The sequence below is a fragment of the Rutilus rutilus genome (genome assembly GCF_951802725.1).
Source record: "Rutilus rutilus genome assembly, chromosome: 3".
Lineage (NCBI taxonomy): Eukaryota > Metazoa > Chordata > Actinopteri > Cypriniformes > Leuciscidae > Rutilus > Rutilus rutilus.
This window is the reverse complement of record NC_140211.1, coordinates 44,365,303-44,384,902: the sequence shown is the minus strand read 5'-3', so window position 1 is coordinate 44,384,902 and position 19,600 is coordinate 44,365,303. Positions and strand designations below refer to the sequence as shown.

At 40.5% G+C, this 19,600-nt stretch overlaps 1 protein-coding gene across 4 annotated transcripts in view; it reads right to left on the bottom strand.

The window, feature by feature from the left end:
- The window catches only part of dennd4c (DENN/MADD domain containing 4C), a 214,285-nt gene that overhangs the window by 27,421 nt on the left and 167,264 nt on the right, over positions 1-19,600 (bottom strand). For all 4 annotated transcript variants that reach the window (XM_084404122.1, XM_084404123.1, XM_084404124.1 and 1 more), the window contains 3 exons: positions 18,556-18,744; positions 10,968-11,148; positions 10,760-10,870 (listed from right to left, as the gene is read on the bottom strand). In XM_084404122.1, coding sequence (XP_084260248.1) covers positions 10,760-10,870; positions 10,968-11,148; positions 18,556-18,744 — 481 coding nt within the window. The remainder of the gene's footprint in view (positions 1-10,759; positions 10,871-10,967; positions 11,149-18,555; positions 18,745-19,600) is intronic.

Here is a 19,600-nt window from a genome sequence, read left to right as displayed (position 1 = left end):
CAGGACAGATGCAAAGATCCTAACAGAGTGGAGCAACTGAAAGAGTTCACCAGTCTTCAGGTGGCTGACAGCTGCTGAGCACCTGCCATCAGACGGGTAAATAACTGTTTCAATCAAAGAACTTAAAGAACTGTTTCTCAAAGAGAGACGCTAAAGCCATCAGTGTTCAGCCAGAGCTAAAGTCCAAACACTGACTCAGCAATGCTGTAACATCATAGACAAACGCAAGGGGGTCCTGAACAGAACTGAAACAGTCCAACCACCTGCAAATGGACCCCACAAGAAAGATGTATCCTGCTAAACTTGCAATCAGCAGGGAAACCTCCCCAGCCAAGCACAGAGTTACCAAGGGCGGAGACAAATCCCTCTGCTTAACACGTCATTGGACGGTTTCCTGAAAGCTTCTGCAGCCGCAGAAGGAAAAGGATTAATTCAGAAGAATCCTGAAACAACACGTGTAGTGACACTCAAAGACCTCAACCCAATGGCCAGACAGATCCCTGCATTTACACCAGAGTTTGCAGGAGACCACGACGTCCACGCCTACCTGCGAGGCATTGACTTTCACCTGCAGTCTTTGATGAGTGTGCACCATCAAGATAGACTCTATCTGATCTGAGTCACAACCAGCCCAGAGTGGCACCGCGTTCTGGCTTTGGCTGTGGCACTACCAGCAGCTGGAACAAGCCATCATAACAGGATTCTCAGACTTAAGAGTCTGAATGCAGACTGGGCACTGCCCAGACACCAAACAGACCTAAAAGCGCCTGTGCTAATACCACAGACTCCGAACGAGCTTACCTTGGAGCTTGCAACGAACCTGTGACAGAGGAAGACACCAGCTCCAAGAACCTTTTCCTCCAAAACCAGTTAGTCACCATTTCTGGCCGCCCCACGCAATGCCCACTCAACGATGTGTGGCTTGATGCAGAAGGCCTTTAACACTCAAGGCCTCGTCAGAAAGGGTGCCTAAGACCCCAGTGACTCTGAACTGCAAACAAACCAGAAGGCACACCGCTTGACCACAATGCAAGCCTCTGCTACAAAGTTCCCAGTCAGCATAGGACATAGAACTTTTAAAGTAGATGAAAATGTGTGCTCAAAAGAAGCAGGAAGCTGCATTAGTCAAATTAGAATTTTACTGATTTAAAGAAAATCTTGAATGCATGTGTAAGCCTCACGTGCCAACAGACTATGCACTGCTTTTTGAAACATACAGACATTTGCCACCTTCTGGTTGAAATTGGCACTGCTGCATATTAGTTTCCATGACAATGACTTGTTAGATGAAACACTAACTTTAAATAGGGCATGCTCACCCTGACGCCAGATAGTAAGCAAACCACCTGAGCTGCGTAAACTAACATGACCTAGCGCCCCTTCGTTTAACCCCCTGAGGTCGGCTGTCACGCCGGCGCGATAGGCTCGTTTTTTTCCTTATCAGTGCAAAAGAGACTCAAAATACTCTGTTGATTTTGATCTTAAATACTTGTGTTATACATCATTCGATCCTGTTAAGTGTGTATTTTTTTTGTGTATACCCACAATAAAAACAAAGTGTTGTGCTTTTCGCCAAATAAAGAAAAATAAACATGATGCGAGTTCTGCCCACTCTCTGTCAGTGAAGTCCATTCTGAAACGCGTCCGAAAATGAACTGTAACTCAGCGAATACTTCTCACACAGACATGTGAGGTTTGTCTTTATGAAGCTTGAATTCTCTTCTTTTAAATGAAGTAATTTATATAAAAAACAAATATTCTCAGTTTATGTAATCCGTTTGAAAGCAAGGAGAGGTACCGTTTTTCGTTCTCCCTTCATTATCTTTAATGAGCTGAGGCCACCACGCCCCCGGCGCTATTCACATGGTAAATAGTTTAGGTGATCTATTTGCATCGCACACGCCCCCCGATCAATGCCATAAAAACACAAAGCTTTTTCATCAGATTCACTGAGAGTTCATCGCGCTTAGAGAGGATGGCACGCTTCTCCGGTAAAGACGCCCTTCAGATGATTCTGGACAGCAAGGAAGAATTCACCTTTTCCTCAGAGGAAGATTGCAACTCGGAAAACGAACGACAGCATTTTGAAGAGCGAATTGATCCCGCCGAGGATACAAGTTCGGAGTAAGTTGTTTACTGTTATATAATTCTTTTTCTGATAATATAGAACTCGTATGAATTTTCAGACTGTATTTTGCCTAGTTTTGGCTAGCTTTTGTCATCTTACAGGAACGATTGCCATACAATATCCCTAACATTCGTGTATATGCTCAAGTGTAAACTTTTTTAAATGTGATATTGCTCTTTAAACATATTTGTATATTAAATATATTTCACTCAGTTTTGATTAGCTTATGACACTGATTAAAATGCTAAAATGCTGCCTTATGCGTAATGTAGCTTGTTTGCGAATATCTGCTTAGGTTATATAATGTGATTTAGTGCAAATATATTTCAGCCTGGTAAAATATGTGATACTGTCTAAATACATTATATTTTTATATAAATGGTCGGTTTTGGTTAGCCTATGACACTGTTTATCATGCTTAAATACTGCCTTATGCACAGATGTTTGTGAATACAGGTGTAAATGTTTGAAATGTAGTGATGTGTGTCGTTCGCGAACGATCCGTTCATTGCGTGTGTCACTAAATGCGTGCAGTCTATATGGCCCATCAACAGATACTCGCGGTGATAGACCGCGTGGTCTATGGCCCATAAATAGATATTTCTCCGTCCTATGGCCCATCAACAAATATATACATTGTGCGTCCATAACCATCAATTGCTCATCAGTTTACTTTGAATAATGTATGCTAACAGTTTTATTTGGTTGTTGTTTTTTTAGGAATGTGTCTGCATCACGCTCTCCTTCTCCAGCACCCCACAGAGGGACACGCAGGTGTCATTCAGTTCTCAGTGCGATCGAGAATCATACTGAGTAAGTGCATAGACGTAATATTTTACAGATGAAATGTAGCCTAATTGTGTTTACAGCGTCATAATATAAAAGTAGCCTACCTATTCTTGTGTGAAATGACAAAAACGTTGTCTTTTTTTATCCATGGCCATTAGTGATTGATAATGATAATACAATTTCTTTAATTGTGTTATCAGCATGCTCACGTGTTTTTTTTTTTTTTTTTTTACAGATGTGACAATGAACTTGTACAAGCACCTGTCCCCAAGAGAGACAAGGCTAACCAGCAGGCAAGCAACAGGCAGTCCACTCTGGCATGGAAAACAGAGACTGATGTTGACATGGTTCCACAGACTGTGCGATTCCGTCCTGCACGGGAAACTGGACCACAACTGAGCTCTGTTGACTCACATTCGCCCATGAGTCTATTCAAACATTTTTTTTCAGAAAGTGCTGTATCAACTCTGTGCCACAACACCAATGCTCAGGCTGCCAAGGCAACTGCAAAGGGCTGCAAATATAAATGGACACATATCAGCATCAGTGAGATGTACCGCTACATTGGGTTGTTATTTTACATGGCCATGGTGAAGGTCAGCTCCATCAGGGACTACTGGCGGCAAAGCAGTGTTTTCTCCGTACCCTTTCCAGCTACAGTTATGTCCCGGGACAGATACCGCACCATTTCATGGAATGTGCACATGAGTCACCCAAATGCAGATATGGATAATGACAGAAAGAGGGGCACAACTGAACATGACCATCTTTTCAGGGTCAAACCTCTCATGGACACTATTCGTCATGCTTGTAAAGTCATCTATCATCCTAAAAGAAACTTAGCTGTGGATGAAAGAATGGTGGCATGCAAAGCACACAGAGGTATGACGCAGTACATGAAAGCCAAGCCAACCAGATGGGGTTTCAAGTTGTTTCATTTCCATGTCCTGCACTTGTGACTGCCTACAACAAACACATGGGGGGTGTTGACCTGTCCGATCAGCTGATACAGTACTACACAACACAGCACAAATCCATGAAGTGGTACAGAAAGATTTTTCTACACTTCTTGGACATTGTTTCCACCAACTCTTTCATTGTGCACAAAGAGCTACATGGTAACTTGTCCCATAAAGAGTTTATAAAGCAACTTATCACAGAGCTCTGGGATGTGTCACAGAAAACGGCACCAAAACGGACCGATAGTGACCATGTACCGGTTCCAGGAGCTGTGCTGACTTCAGATGACAGGGATGTTGCCACAGTTGGTCGCCGCAATTGTGTGCATTGCACAGCAGTACGTGGTAAAAGACAATTAACACCATGGAAATGCCAGGCATGCAATGTTCACTTATGTCTTCAGTTGAACAGGAACTGTTTTCAAGAGTGGCATAAAGATGTGTGACTGTGTTCAGATGTGTGTGCTCTGCTGACCACCTTCCACTAACCATCAGGCTGTATAGTTATCATAGTTATTACAATCCCGTGTACTGTATTTTGCATGAATGAGGATTTGTGTTGGACAGATATTTTTGTGTGTTGCAGTTGGTATTATGCCATACGGAACCATTGCCACTGAATCTGTTTTAACGACGGCAGTGGGGCTTCGACAGCCTTAGTCAAACGGGTTTCGTTTGGTCAGGTTGTGGTGTTAGAGTTTTAAATTGTAATAATATTTCACAGTATTACTGTTGTTTCTGTATTTTTGATCAAATAAATGCAAGCTTCTTTAAAAAATATTAAAAATAGTAATGTGTCCAAACTATTGACCGGTACTATATGTTTATATATGTTGCACTGTGGTCTTGTGAGGCACAACATTTAGTTCCTCCACATAGAGGAATTACAATAAAACAGATTTGAAAAACAAAAACCTTTGAATCTCCTCTCATTCTTTGTTCAGGCTGCCTCACAGCACCTTGATGGGCCTTTAGCCATTTGGGGAGTGGTCTTTAGGTCACACCCCTGGTGTAAATCACATTAATATTCATGGCCATTAACACGCCCATGCATACAGCAGTGCTGACACAAAAACTGACATGCAAAATTAAAATCGTTATATTGTTGTTTGTGAAAGAGTGGACAGAATGATTTTCACATCATTTTGTAGAAAAAATTCTAGCCTACAAGATTAGTTATTCAAAAGTCTTGTGGACAACTATTCAGTATGTGTTTTATGGCCTTATTGCAGTGTCAATTTTTTTCCAAAACGTACTAACCACGCATAAACTACTGTTATCCTAAAAGTGTGCATTTGATCACTCCGATCCAAATAGGACACAACATGCGATACACATTTTGATCACTGGTTGCTGGCTTGTTTAAATGCAGATAAAACGATAGCTGGAATTGACATCTCTACTAAAAGTGAAAAAGTTTTTTTTACTGGTATCGGTAATTTCAGCATTAAAGCGTAAGTCTGTTTGAAAAAGGAAGCTCAACTCAGCAGCATGCTGTACCGGTATTTATTATTCTGCTTTAACTGGAGAAATCCAAATTGCTGTATTGTTTAATCTGTTTCTGACGAAGAAATCTCAGTACAGTGTTATATACACATAGACTTGGGTGATGCTCCCCATTCTACAATGTAAAGGCCTTACAAATTATTGTTAGTTTGATGTAATTCATCTAAATTTTGGCTGAGCTACCTAGTGATCAAAATTGTTTCACTCGCTGTAAAGTCAATATTTATGCATGAGATGGACTTAAACTTGTATAGGGTGACCATGCGTCCTGTTTAACCAGGACATGTCTGGCCAGGATTTCGAGTTCGCCCAAAATGCCCGGGATTCGGCTTTTGCTTTCTACAGTCACCATTCATTATGTTTACATTATTACATTATTTGACACTGACACGTACGTGCCAGCTTTGCAGGTCATGCATTCTGCTTCACACGGATCCCGATCGAGACGAAAACACAGGAATTTTCTTAGCAATGCTAAAACGCACATCAACCGATCACTTGTTTAGCGTTCATGTAAACACTACATTCAGATTCACCAATCGGAATTCAGTCCTACTGAATCAAAAGGTGTGCATGTAAACAAAATGAATGGCGACGAGAAAGCAAAAGCCGTATCCCGGATATTTTGGGCGATCTCGAAATCCCGGCCGGACATGTCCTGGAATATGGTCACCCTAACCTTGTATGCTTAGACAAGCTTCGACTTACAGCAAATCTATTTCCTTACTTTTAAACAAGTAGAAGAAGTTGTTTAAAGTAAAGAGAAGAGTTACATGAGTAAAATTGGCCAATGCCAAACCACATTTGCATTTTACTGAATGTAACGTCAAGTTTTGAAAGACTCAAAGTATAGGCGCCACATTTTAACTCGTTTAAACATGTATAACTCATTTAAAATGTGTAGACATTCTTCATAGACTGTTGAATTGCTCTGACATGCACTGGTTCCCATGACAACGACTTGTCACAGGAAGTGCTAACTCGTGACGTCATATTGTAAACAAACCAGCCTAGATAGCTAAGCTAACCTAACCTAGCGTCCATTCAGCTTAGGCTAAGCTAAATAATAACTTCTACAGTTAGCGGTTAGCATCATTTACTTGAAGCCTTTAACTACAGCTTGTGCTGTGCACAGTGCAAAGTGATCTAAAATACTTTTCCTTTAACCCCAGTTAGGGTTCTGATTTTTCACTTTCTCTTTCCTTATTTTCAATTCTTCCCAGCTGAATTTCACCGGCACTAGTTTAGGAGTAGTCCTTGCTGAGTGCTGTCGGCTAAATTTGCAGTTACCTTGTAAATTAAATCTAAATTTAATTACATGTAAACTGTGTAGCTAGAGAAGAATTCTTATAGTAATGAGAATTTTCATCAGCATGTTGACTAAACTTTTGTAAGGACACACACATAGGGATTGTGTGTCTTGAACACACAGCAGCTGTGACCCACTATGGAGTCTGGTCCAAGCACATCAAATATATAAAAAATGATGTTTATTCAGCCAGCGCACATACCTGTATTTACATCCTGTTTTCGGTCGAAGTCCACAGTAATCGATTGTCGAGTTCACGCGCATAGGTTTAGTACCTATGATCACGTGCGTGAACTCGACAATCGACTACTGTGGACTTCGACCGAAAACAGGATGTAAATACAGGTATGTGCGCTGGCTGAATAAACATCATTTTTATTCATATCTTTCACATCTACTGCAGTCAGATTCACCCGCGTTCACTCCGAAGGAATCACTCACATGACCTGTGCACTTGTAATGACACATCAAGGATGTTAAGAGGCTAAAAGCAGGTTTAAAACTTGCCCCATTGAAGTCAACAGGGTGCAAATTTTAAAAAGAGGATAACACGTTGTAGGCAACACCGATTTTTGTCGTTGTTCTCTGTACTGACAGCACTCCAAATGTACAAAAAAATGAGCTCAATGTTAAAATTGACCGGAGTTCTCCTTTAAGCCCTTTTTATTTTACTTTGATAATAATAGCCGTCAGCTATTCACTTGTCTATGCTTTCATTTATTTGATTTATTTACATTTCCCCTCTTGTTCTAATGTGGTTCCATTTCCCATAGGGCCCAGAAAGGAACCAGAGACATCTTTATTTGTGATTTTGTTTATTTTCAACAAGTGCACTCATTTTTATGACCCTGCAACACAAGTAATCTCAACGGTTACTAGGGCATAACTATAGTCCTGAGGATTGATAATAAGCATAATATGAATAGGAAAACTGTCCCTTTTTCCTCCTATCCTTCACTTCATCAAGCCCGTTGTGAACCACCAGTTAAGTCCAGAGAAATAATTTAGCCATAAGAACCACATTAAGTCATTTATTTTCTCTCGGCTTATGCCCTTTCCAGAAAATATCCTCGGAAACACACAAGTCTTAGCCTCCTAACATCCACAGCTAAGATGATAAGGATACAAGACACACTTGACAAGCTAGCTACACATGAAACACCTAGCTTTATGCTACATACCTAGCTAACCTATCAAACCTTAGCTCTGAACTCTTTAGGGTCATGCATTAGCCTCTCACCCCTAGTGTGCCAAAAATGTCGCAGATCCTCTGTTTAACCTGACCCTAACCAGACAGGAGACCGAAAGGACTGACAAGCCATCGCGAGGAACATTGTTCCACCAAGGCTGCTGACATCCTACAGCACCAGAGCCAAACGTAACTGCACCATGAGAGAAGAGGACAAACGACCCATGACCCAAGCCAGAGTTACAGCCTCACGGGGCTGATCAAGATTATCATCTCCTTACCCCATCATAGGGGTATGAAAAAGCCTCACACACCAGCTAGAGACTGAGGTTCAAACCAGATTCAACGCAGCTGGACTGAGCATGCCCAGCACAGAACTGTCACCATGGCAACAACCCAGGTAACAGCCAAGCCCCTTGGAGAAGCCATGGAGGACAACACCCTCAACCTGCAAAAACCACAGGATGACCAACGGCTGTCAACGACAACATCCTCCTCCACACCATTCACACAGGTGTCAATCGGAGGCTCCACAAGGACAGCTGGATGTACCTGACTCAGAGCTACAGGAGCTGCTGACACACGCAAAACAGCTCCCTGAACAGGACTCACCCGAGGAGTCCTGTAAAGTACAAGCGTCCGACTCCTTGCCTACCCCAGCTTAGGCAAGCTCACATCGGCACCGCCATAAGGACAGAGCAACACTTCAATCCTTCAGACATCTCTTGACAGAGGTTAACAACTACCTTCTGACCTCCTGCCACCAGCACTAGGTCGGCCTGAAAACCTCTCTATGCTACATAGAGTCTTAACCACTTCCTGCAACCACAAGCAAACACCTGCCCCAAAACTAATGGACTTCAGAATGACAGGTGACACCCTGTCAAGGCACCTGCTGCTTCGACACCTGCTGCACCAACTCAAAGACCTGGACTTGGCTACTATTTACATCACCTGATGGAACGACCACCGCTCCAGGAAACACACACAACCAGAGGCCACCATGGCCTTCCAGCCTTGTATGACAGAGGTGTGTCTGATCTTTCTGCATTTCCAACGTCGTTCGTGGTTGTCCTTGAGAGGAACAACAACGATCGAAAGGGGGAAATATGTAGCGTCTGGACCAATCAGACACACACAAATTATTCATTTATTTAATGAATAATCCAGCAAACTCACTCTCCCAACCAAGGCCTGTGAAACTTTCCCCAAAAACTAACATCCCAAATGAAGCTAACACACTGGCAGGACGCCGTGTCTTGTTACAGGACACACAGAGACTGATAAGAGTTTTACGATCCAAAGGAATGTGGCCACATGCGCAAGAGAGAGACAATGGGAAGACAGAAACAATCTTTAATACAGACTTTGCTGCATATGAACATGCATTCCAGAACATTTTGTGAATGATTTACTGCCTTGTGTTGTGTCTTTTAATACTATTATCTGTTGATACTATTATCTCTTTGATATATCTTATTATAGACTCACAGTCAACGTAACCCCACGCATACCATGTTTGGTCTCTATAAATTGGTACTTTGAAGATCGAAATGATTGTGTACATGATATGCCGATAGCTGTGCAACATATTAGTATTACAAGAATCTTTCTTAGTTTCATCTTCAGAAACCAATCCAGCGTGCCATTGCAAATGAGCATGCTTAGAACAAAAACTCAATTCAACCACAGAAGAAACTCCCGCTTGTGAAATTCCACCCTTCTCATTGGTCAAACAAACCCGGAAAGGTGTGACCTTGGTCAAGCTTTAAAAGGCCTTGTCACTGACCCTTCCCACTTCTTAGCTTTTTGGCTGCTGGCTCCACTGTTGCTCCTCACGTTGATAGTGGGGGGGCCCAAGGGCCCCAGAAGGCCTGAGCATTGTCTACATGCTTTCATGCTCCCAAAGGGAGCTTCAATCCAGGAAACTGCAACTGAACAAGCGACGATCAACTCTTGGCCTTCTCGACACTTCAGGATGCCGTGCTGTCCAGCATGGCCTCAGCAGGCCCCCGGGCTGCAAGCTCCGACCCACAACAGCGTCGAAACCAACATGCAAGTCATCATCATCTTCTCCATCAAGCAGAGAAGAAAACGATGGCAGCTTGCACCATGACTTTTGACACTCACGGACTCATCAACGAACTCAATTTTCAACCACTTCAAAAATTGTCCACGATTGCAACTGACCATGCAAGTATCAATTTAATGAGGTGCTCTGAAAATGATAAGCTGATGGTTCTTTTCATAGTTAAATAGATCTTTTCCATAGTTCTATTTCCTGCTTCCGGTTCCATATCACTCACCCTTTTACCTATGCATGTATGTATGTATGTATGTATGTATGTATGTATGTATGTATGAATGTATGAATGTATGTTTGTTTAGTTATGTTTGTGATTTAGTTAATAAAACTTGTTCACAACAGGTATTTGGTTCTGATTCCCTGCTTGCAACAAAGTCCCTTTTACGATCTTGATCTTGTTACATGCTCTAAGCGCTGTACATGCTAAGAAATAATTATTTTTCGGTGGCCATGAAAGATACACTTTTCTTAGAATAAATGAATAATCAAAGAGTTCGATGGAACTGATTAATTGATTGTAATATTAATTTAGCTTACCTCAAAGTTTATCTAATTAACTGACCCAAATATTAATAATTAATCATAATTGGTAATTATGGATTATTATGAATATTTCCCCTTTGAGCTAATTTGTTACACAACACAACTAGGTTCAACAGTGTAATTTGCTATGATCTGGGGCTTTTTGCCAAAGACTTAAAATGGGAAAGGGAAACATTTTATGAATGTAACATCCATGGGGGACATGTTTAGTGAACCATCAAAAGGTTGTTGTAAAGTCATGCTTGAATACCTGATCCCCCTCATTCTCTAACAGCGACTCCAACTCTTTGCGCAGGACCAGTGGACTGAGATACGGCACAGACACCGGTTTTGGGTTGGGCCACTTTTGACCCAAAGTGTCCTTGAACAACAAAATACAGATTTAATCAAACAACTGTAAGCAATAAATATGATTCTTGAAAAACTAAGAATATTAAAACTAGAAGATGCTCACTCACCGCCACCTCTTGTAGGCTGTTGGGCAGGCTTGTGGTGGATATGCCATGATTGGGTTTTTGAATCAAGTCCAGACTCTGCAGTGGGCCTCCCACACTGTTGCTCCGGGTTAAAGTGTTGCGTTTCTCAGCTTGTCTCTCTATGAGACCCAGGGGGTCTGAATGTACTGGCTCTGGTACAAAGCTACAGTGCAAAGTCATAAATCATAATGTGATAAAAAAAATTAAAAAAACATCATCAGTTAGCCAGTTTATCAGTTATCAGTTAGAAAAAAAATTCTAAATTCCAGCAACAAAATATTTAAGTTGTGGTTAAACAACACATTAATTTCTCCAATATATCTTTATGTTAACTAATGAAGCAACTAATGTTAACAAATGGAGCCTTATTGTAAAGTGACATGTTGTAGTCCAGACTCCAGATCAAAATATAAAAATGTTTAAGTTTGAAAATAAATGGCCTATTAAGTCTTTAAGTTTTTGGTGCTGTGATAAACACCATTGCGAATACAAAAACCTGAATGGCTGTTTAAAACATTTAAATACTGTTCAGAAACAGAAAGTAGCGCAGCTGCTTTGTTTACAGGGTTACCAGTGTAACGGCATTTCTGCTGTTCCATAAGCACCATCTGCTGTTGGAGAGTGAATGTGAATTTTCATTCAGCACGTCTTCTCCACTCATTCCTGCATGCTGCACATGCGTATCAGGGGTTGCAGTGTGTGCACGTCTCTTTGACATTTTAACCGGTTTATGGACAAACATTCTAAAAATACATTCTTAAAATCGGAATAATTCATAATAAATAATTATTGACGGCATTTTAAAGTGCCCACGATAACAATAACGTGCACGTTCATTATCTTGATTTACCATATTACCGTATATCAGCATGTCAACTCAACACAAATCTCATTTAGATATGTTTACATGCACTCATGTTCATCAATCGGCGTTGCAATCTGATTCACATTGTTTACATGTGCATTACACGTATTCTGAAGAGAACTTTAGCACATGCGCAGTGCCCAGTTGCCATGCTAAGAATTAGAGAAAGTCACTGGAGGTGTCAGATGAGTTTTTTTTTTTTTGCAAATATTTTGTTAACGTCCAGTCAGACTTAAATAAACATCTGCATGTTCGTATGAAGAAAAATATATGTAACCATACACATCATGGCACTGGACATATGTGCAAGGTATTTTTTAAAGGGTAACTAAACCCTAAACCAACTTTTTTTAGTTAATGATCTGTAAGAATGGGGCTTTATTAGTGCTGTTCATTGATTCGAGTAACTTTTTTGACATTAGGGTATAAAGTGTTTTAATTCTACAATATATGGTGTAAAAACGTCTGAGTGCTGCCTTCTTCAGGTTGAACGGTGGCTACTGCAGCTGAATTTTCCTATTGGATGTTTGCGGTGGCAGGTGACGTAAGCGGTGGCAGGTGACGTAAGCAGGTTCCAGCTCACCACGCCCTCCCTTGGTACGAGCTACCACGCATAGTATTGCATCAGTTAGGATAGCTTCAAGTTAGCGTAGATTTCAGGCACGTGCAGAGGGGGGGGCGTTGGGTGCTCGAGCACCTGCCCCTTTGCCCCTTGGTGCCCAAAGTGCCCTTTTGTCAAGGCAAAATTTCCTCTCCTTTTTTTGTAATTAAAGGCCCTTTTGTGGATGCCTGCCCAACCTAACTATTAGTAAAATTAATAAATAATAATTTAGCCGTAAATGAAATGATCCACATGATGACCTTTCACCTGACGAACTCATCCGGAACGATTCCTCACGCTGCACGCACATTCTTTAATTTCGCGCGGCTACGCGCACTACCAGAAGATATCTTAAAATCTGCGGCTGCTGGTAAGTGGCGTTTCATTTTCAGCGAAGTGATTTTGATGTTTGTTTACTTATTATTATTATTTTACAAGGACGACGTGAAGAGAGCATGCAGAGATGTTGTTTATATTGCAGTGTGTAGGAGGTAGAAGTAACTGTTTTCCTGAATGCCATCAAGATTAAAACCGAGACTGATTTCATAACAGGTCAATAAACAAATAGTTAAAATTAAGTCACTTACATTTTAGACGCAATGACTGTTTTTGTTCTGTTTCAGCAGCGAAAATAGTTCCAAACAAATATCACCGCAGAATCATCGCGCATCTCACAGCAACACTTGTTGCATTACTGAATGATTCAGCATTTTGAACGAATCGGTTGAGTCAAAGATTCAATTACCCATTCACAAACTGCCTCATTCTGAATAAATCAGCCGATTGAACGAATCGTTTGAATGAATGACTCAATGACTCGCTCATTAAAACGGTCGCCTGCCGCCTCCTACTGGCGGTTTAGTTTCATAAAGTATCATCTTTTCAACATTCCTTATTTTTGTATAGTCAAAAATATTTAAAATAATCTAATTTAATACAGTTATAATTTTTCAATGTAAATTATTTAATGTGATTGGTAACTATAATATAATAACTATAATATATTGATCAAATTTAAGAATTTGAAATGAAAGTTGGAGCATACATTTAAAGGAGAAGTTCACTTTCAAAAAAACTTTTGCTGATAATTTACTCACCCCCATGTCATCCAAGATGTCCATGTCTTTCTTTCTTCAGTCGCAAAGAAATTAAGGTTTTTGATGAAAACATTCCAGGATTTCCCCCCATGTAATGGATTCTATTGGGACCCAAACGGTAGAAGGTCCAAATGACAGTTTAAGTGCAGCTTCAAAGGGCTTTAAACGATACCAGACGATGAATAAGGGTCTTATCTAGCGAAACGATCGGTCATTTCCAAAATAAATAAAAAAGTTTACGTTTTATAAGCACAAACGCTCGCCTTGCTCTGTTCTGTGATGCGCGTTCGTGACGTCACGTAATACGCAATTACGTTGAAAAGGTCACGCTTGACGTGTTTACAAATGTGCAGGAGGAGGACCATATACACATTTTCAAATGTATTTGTGTCAGTTTATCGTTTAAAATGCCCATTTCGTGTGCGTATCCTGGGTGTTTTAATATTAAAAAGCCAAAAAGAACATTTTCTTCAGGACAGAAATTTTTCAAGCGTGACCTTTTCAACGTAATTGCGTATTACGTGACGTCACGAACGCGCATCACAGAACAGAGCAAGGCGAACATTTGTGCTTATAAAACTTAAACTTTTTTATTTATTTTGGAATTGACCGATCGTTTCGCTAGATAAGACCCTTATTCATCATCTGGTATCGTTTAAAGCCCTTTGAAGCTGCACTTAAACTGTCATTTGGACCTTCTACCGTTTGGGTCCCAATAGAATCCATTACATGGGGGGAAATCCTGGAATGTTTTCATCAAAAACCTTAATTTCTTTGCGACTGAAGAAAGAAAGACATGGACATCTTGGATGACATGGGGGTGAGTAAATTATCAGCAAAAGTTTTTTTGAAAGTGAACTTCTCCTTTAATAAAATTAGGGGAAAGATGCCCTTTATAAAAGATACAAAAAATTAGAGATTTCAAACAGTGATGTAATGAAACATTGACAATTTAAGTTTGAAGGGAGAAAAGCCTCTGTTTAGGCTATTAAGGAAATGTAATTTTGCCAAAAGAAGAACTTTTATTTTATATAAATGTTAATTTTAAATCAGCCTACTTCAGTGTGATATGTTACCATACTATCATGCTTAACACTAAGAATTTGAATAATTGTAATGTGATGATCAGATGCAGATATCTAAATCAAAGAATATGGGCGGTTTGCGGGTGGATTATTTATTTTTAACAGTGGATTTGGGCAGATTCGGGTGACTCAAAGTACACCAGATTAATGAATTTATCTTTAAAATGTACAAAATTTTCTTACGGGGGGGCATGCCCCCGGACCCCCCTAGAGGTACCAAGCTCCACCCACAAAAATGATGTGGGAAACACATTAGGCTATATGATGATCTACAAAGAAATACACATTTTATTATCTTATTATTAAAATACATTATTAGGATTTTACCACCTCCGCCTCATTTTAAGCCAGGAAAAACACAGCCCCATTTAAAGCCTTGTTCCATGTGCCCCCCTTTTATACTTTGAGCACCTGCCCCTCCAGAGGTCTCTGCACGGCCCTGGTAGATTTATCTGTATTAAGTACAGTGGTCAGGAGGGTACGTAGGTGTAGTGTTGCTGGTTGCAACAGCACTGCTGGACTGCATAGCTTTCCAGCAGACTTGGAAATTAGGCGCCAGAGGAGCTCAACTGTGCAAACTGCATCTCTAACGCAATAGAGGTGGAAATGGGCTTCTCCACACAGCTCGCGCTGAAAAGTGACGCAGTGCCAAACACTGCTCCTCCTGCATGGACTCTACCACTGCAGCGGCGTCTTGATGTAAGTGATCATATCATATTTATGGTTAGGCTAAAGTTAATCCTCTGGGGTCGACAAATGAGTTCCACATAGCGGCAAAATATGAATATGCTTACAGAGAGCGCGCACTATTGACATGAACTCGATAAAACTCATCAGATTCATGTACTTTACGTCGTCTACTTTACTCTCCATTTTAGAGCCTGACAGCAGCTGTCAATTAATCCGTCACTGCGGGTCTCAGGTGCACGCCCCGCCCCGCTCAGCCCCGCCCTCGGTTCGTCCCCTCTATCTCCGCTGGGGTCTGCCCACTTTTCTAGCATTTTTCAAATATTGCCAGTGGGTGGAGTCAGGGGTTTAGTTACCCTTTAAGATTTATTTAGGGTGCGTGTAAAGGTAGTTTACAAAGGTATTTTCAATTCAACTAAATTGGCACTTATGGTTTCAAAATCAAGCTTTCAATATTTACTCATGCACCAAAAAACACAAAAATTAGTTATGACCAGGGCTTGACATTAACACCCGCCAACCCGCCAAATGCGGGTGGATTTTGCTCGTGGCGGGTAACATAGTCACTCCAACTAGCCACTTTGGCGGGTTGAATAATTGTAGTCTTTTCAAAAGGCATCTGAAATAAGTGTGACACTACGACACTACAACTCCCATGAGTATTAGGGCTGTCAACGTCAACGAATATTCTAAATTCCAATATATATTCGAATAGTTTTAAAAACAGAATTTCGAAGGTGAAAATGAATATTCGAATGTGGAAAAACGCCTGCGGTAGCAAAGGCACGGCTGTCAGCTTTGCGAGTGGGCGCGCTGCCTGAAGGGTCAGGGACAGGTAACAGGAAGAAGCGTTAACGTTAAACAGAAACATTACTAAAGTGTAGGCTAAAGTGTTACTAAACATTACTAAACACTAACATTACTAAAGTGTATTCAGTACTGACTGAATAGATATTGCATGAATAAGGTAGGTTAGATACAGCAGTTTCATGCACTGCAGGCTTCCACTGGTTTGATTATTTACCGTTTCATGTCAAGGAAAAGTTCCATGTTTACCACAGCACAGCTCGCTCGGAGCGTTCAATGTCGGTTCTATGTACTGTAAACCTTCAATTAATGTTAATAATATTTGTTTCAATCACTGAATGAAGCCTGCTATATAAGAGTCGCGATCAGCGACCTTAACTCAACATTTGCTTTGTTGTTGTTCATTTAAACCGTTATGCGCAGAAAGCGTAACGCCTCATTCGCGCCGCAAGACCTCCAGACGCGCGTAAACGCGTCTTTACATTGACTTAACATTGAAATCACTCGCGCCAGACGCTCTATTCGCGTTTGGTGTGAACCAGAGCCATAGAGAGAAAGAGTTGCGACACTCCCATAGACCTCCGTTGTAAAAAATGGCGGCGCTTTTAACCGCCTACTTCCGGGATATGAAGATCGGAATAGTTCCAAACACTGTCATTTGGGCGTTGGGCACCATTCACTTACATTGCTGCGCGTCGAGTTGTTCCAGAGTTAAGTTGCTGAAATATCAACCTCTTTTGAATTGTCAACTGTCTATATTGTTTCAGAGGCCCTTTGCGATGCTTATACTGGTCTTCATTTGTACATGCACAGCGTAATTATTTATATTTTATGTTGGTTGTTTCAACCAATTTTCAAGCGCTGCCTGCTAGCTAGTTAGCTAGTGCGACTTCGTCAGCTAAGAGTTCGGTAATGAATCGCTGCCACCTTTATAGCAACTTTTATTTAATTAAATTTTTTTGGGATACTAACTTTTCATTATGTTTTATTGTCTTGAGTGAAGCGGCTTGTGAGAACAATGCTGGACCTCTAGGATTGTTATGGCCATCACCAGTCCTGTCTGTTTCATGGATCACCTGCCCCTGGTTTTTGTTTTTCTTGTTCACACACACTCACACAAGCACACATTTTTGTTGTCTGTCATTGTTTAATAAAAAATATTTTATTTGAAAACCTTAATTTGTATCAGCCATGCTTACATTCGTTTTTAATCTGTTATAGTTTTGATAATGTGTATGGCTTAATCTTAAAATAATATTCTCTTAACATGATAATGTTTCACGTTGTGGTCCTGGGGGTGGCCACTTTCATCAGAAGAAGTGAGCTAGCTTCTAAGCGATTTCTGAACGGACCGCCACCGCAGACCTCTTTCCGTGATCACGAAGGTAGGCTAATGGCTGAATCAAAATTTATAAACAAAATCACGGGAATCAATAGTCTAATACAGCCCAGTTGTGCTAAAATAAATATCATGAGACGTCTATCATCAGATGAATGATATGTAAAAGTTAAGTTAGAGCCGCTAAAGCCAGTGCTACTACCCATGCGAACATGAACACTAAGCTTTTCCCTCCAAAAATATAGCCTAAAACTTATCTACAAATGCAAAATTGACATTAACAAAATGCAATAATGCAATAACAGCTGAAAAAGTACTTGGGTGTGTGTTTTATTTTATATTTACCGTTCAATAATGCAATTGCTGCTGTCTGTCCCATAGAAGAACATGACAGCCAGCGTATGTTTTGGAACTATTGGGGCTTACATGAACCACGTGACAGCCATAGCGGCGACATCAAAGAGTGTCGCAACTCTTTCTCTCTATGGCTCTGGTGTGAACCAAACATGCCCTCGCAGCATGAGGGTGAGGGCGAGAGAGAGAAAGAGTGCCTGTGAGTGCGAGTGAGCGAGAGTGAGGTCTGCGGTCTTGGCCATTAGTTGATTTACTTGTTTATGTGTAGTATACGTTAATGTCAAATATGTTATTTTTGAGCAATTTTGACAGCCCTAATGAGTATTACATGCACACAGTGTTGCCTTGCGCTTGCGCGCTAGTGACCGACAACACAGAAACAAAGAGACAGCTAGCTGCCCTGCTGGAGTTACGTCGTATGCCGGTGGAGCTATGTGGCGACATATAATACATAATACATGGTTAATACTTTACACACAACCTTATCAGAGCTAATGATAATGACCTGTATTGTTATATTTATGTTGTCTTGATTTGGGTGTGTACAGTGGTTTTACATTTAAAAGGGTTGTAAATCTAGTTCAAGTAAATTTTAGCACGCCATAGTCAACTTTTATCAGGTAAACAACAAAAATGTGGCTAGTAAAAATGCTGTGTGGCAAGTAACTTTGCAAAAAAGTTAATGTCAAGCCCTGGTTATGACCCATGTTACATTTCAGGATTGTGTTTACATACATCTTTGGAGTTCCACTTTGACCGCCAGGCATCTCGACAGGACCTTTGCTGTCCTCCGGAGATTCTGGGAAGCTCACGAGGTCTGAAGGCTCACTAGGACAACCCACTTTCACTTCAGAGGAGCTAGAGGTGGCTGGTTGCGTGCTGGAGCTGTGGATACTGTCTCCAGATGTGCTCGTCAAGTAGAAGCTGTAAACCAAAAGCATAAAGCAGTTAATGTTATTTTATATTAATCAAAATAGCACAATGTTTATATGTTTTTAAGCACAATTGTCAAACATAAATCGATCCCATAAAATGTGTTGTTGTACTTATGGTGCAAAACACTGAACATATGCAGTGAGACGACGCAATGGTCTAAAAATGATGTAAACTAGGGTTGAGCTAACCTTTTGCTTACTAAACATTATCAGCTGAAAAATGTTGTTTCAGGTTTTTGGCAAAAGAGAAAATATGTCAAAAATATAAACCATTACTGTAATATCAAAATATGTTAGAATTTCCTAGCTGTGAATGCATAATGTGTGCTGTAATAAAAATATTAATAATTTTTAAAATATGGTAACGCTTTACTTAAAGCCTCTATGTATAATGCATTAAAGGTATTCATAATGTATGTTATAATGCATCATATCTTTTTATAAATAATTGTAAGCAAGGTTAAAAATTAGAATATATTCTAGCATTACAATATTTGCAGTATTCCCGTTACATCTAAAATTGGTGGGTGTCGTGTTTTAATGCATTATACTTTTTTAAAGGTGTGTTCAATGAATAGATAAGTATTATTATGTATCATAACTGTGGTTACAGTTATTCATGACATGAGACCATACAATGTATTATAAGGTGCATTGCGAGGCATAATTAATGAATAAAAAAACACTTTTATAATGCATTATATATTAAGGCTTTAAAGGGGCTTTAAGCGATGTTGGGTGACGTCACTTCTTGTTAACGTTCGAAGTATTGTCAAACAAAACGGAGGCTAGCTCGACCCTCCCTCCTCCTCATCTCATCCCATCCCATCATCTCCCCCTCCCCC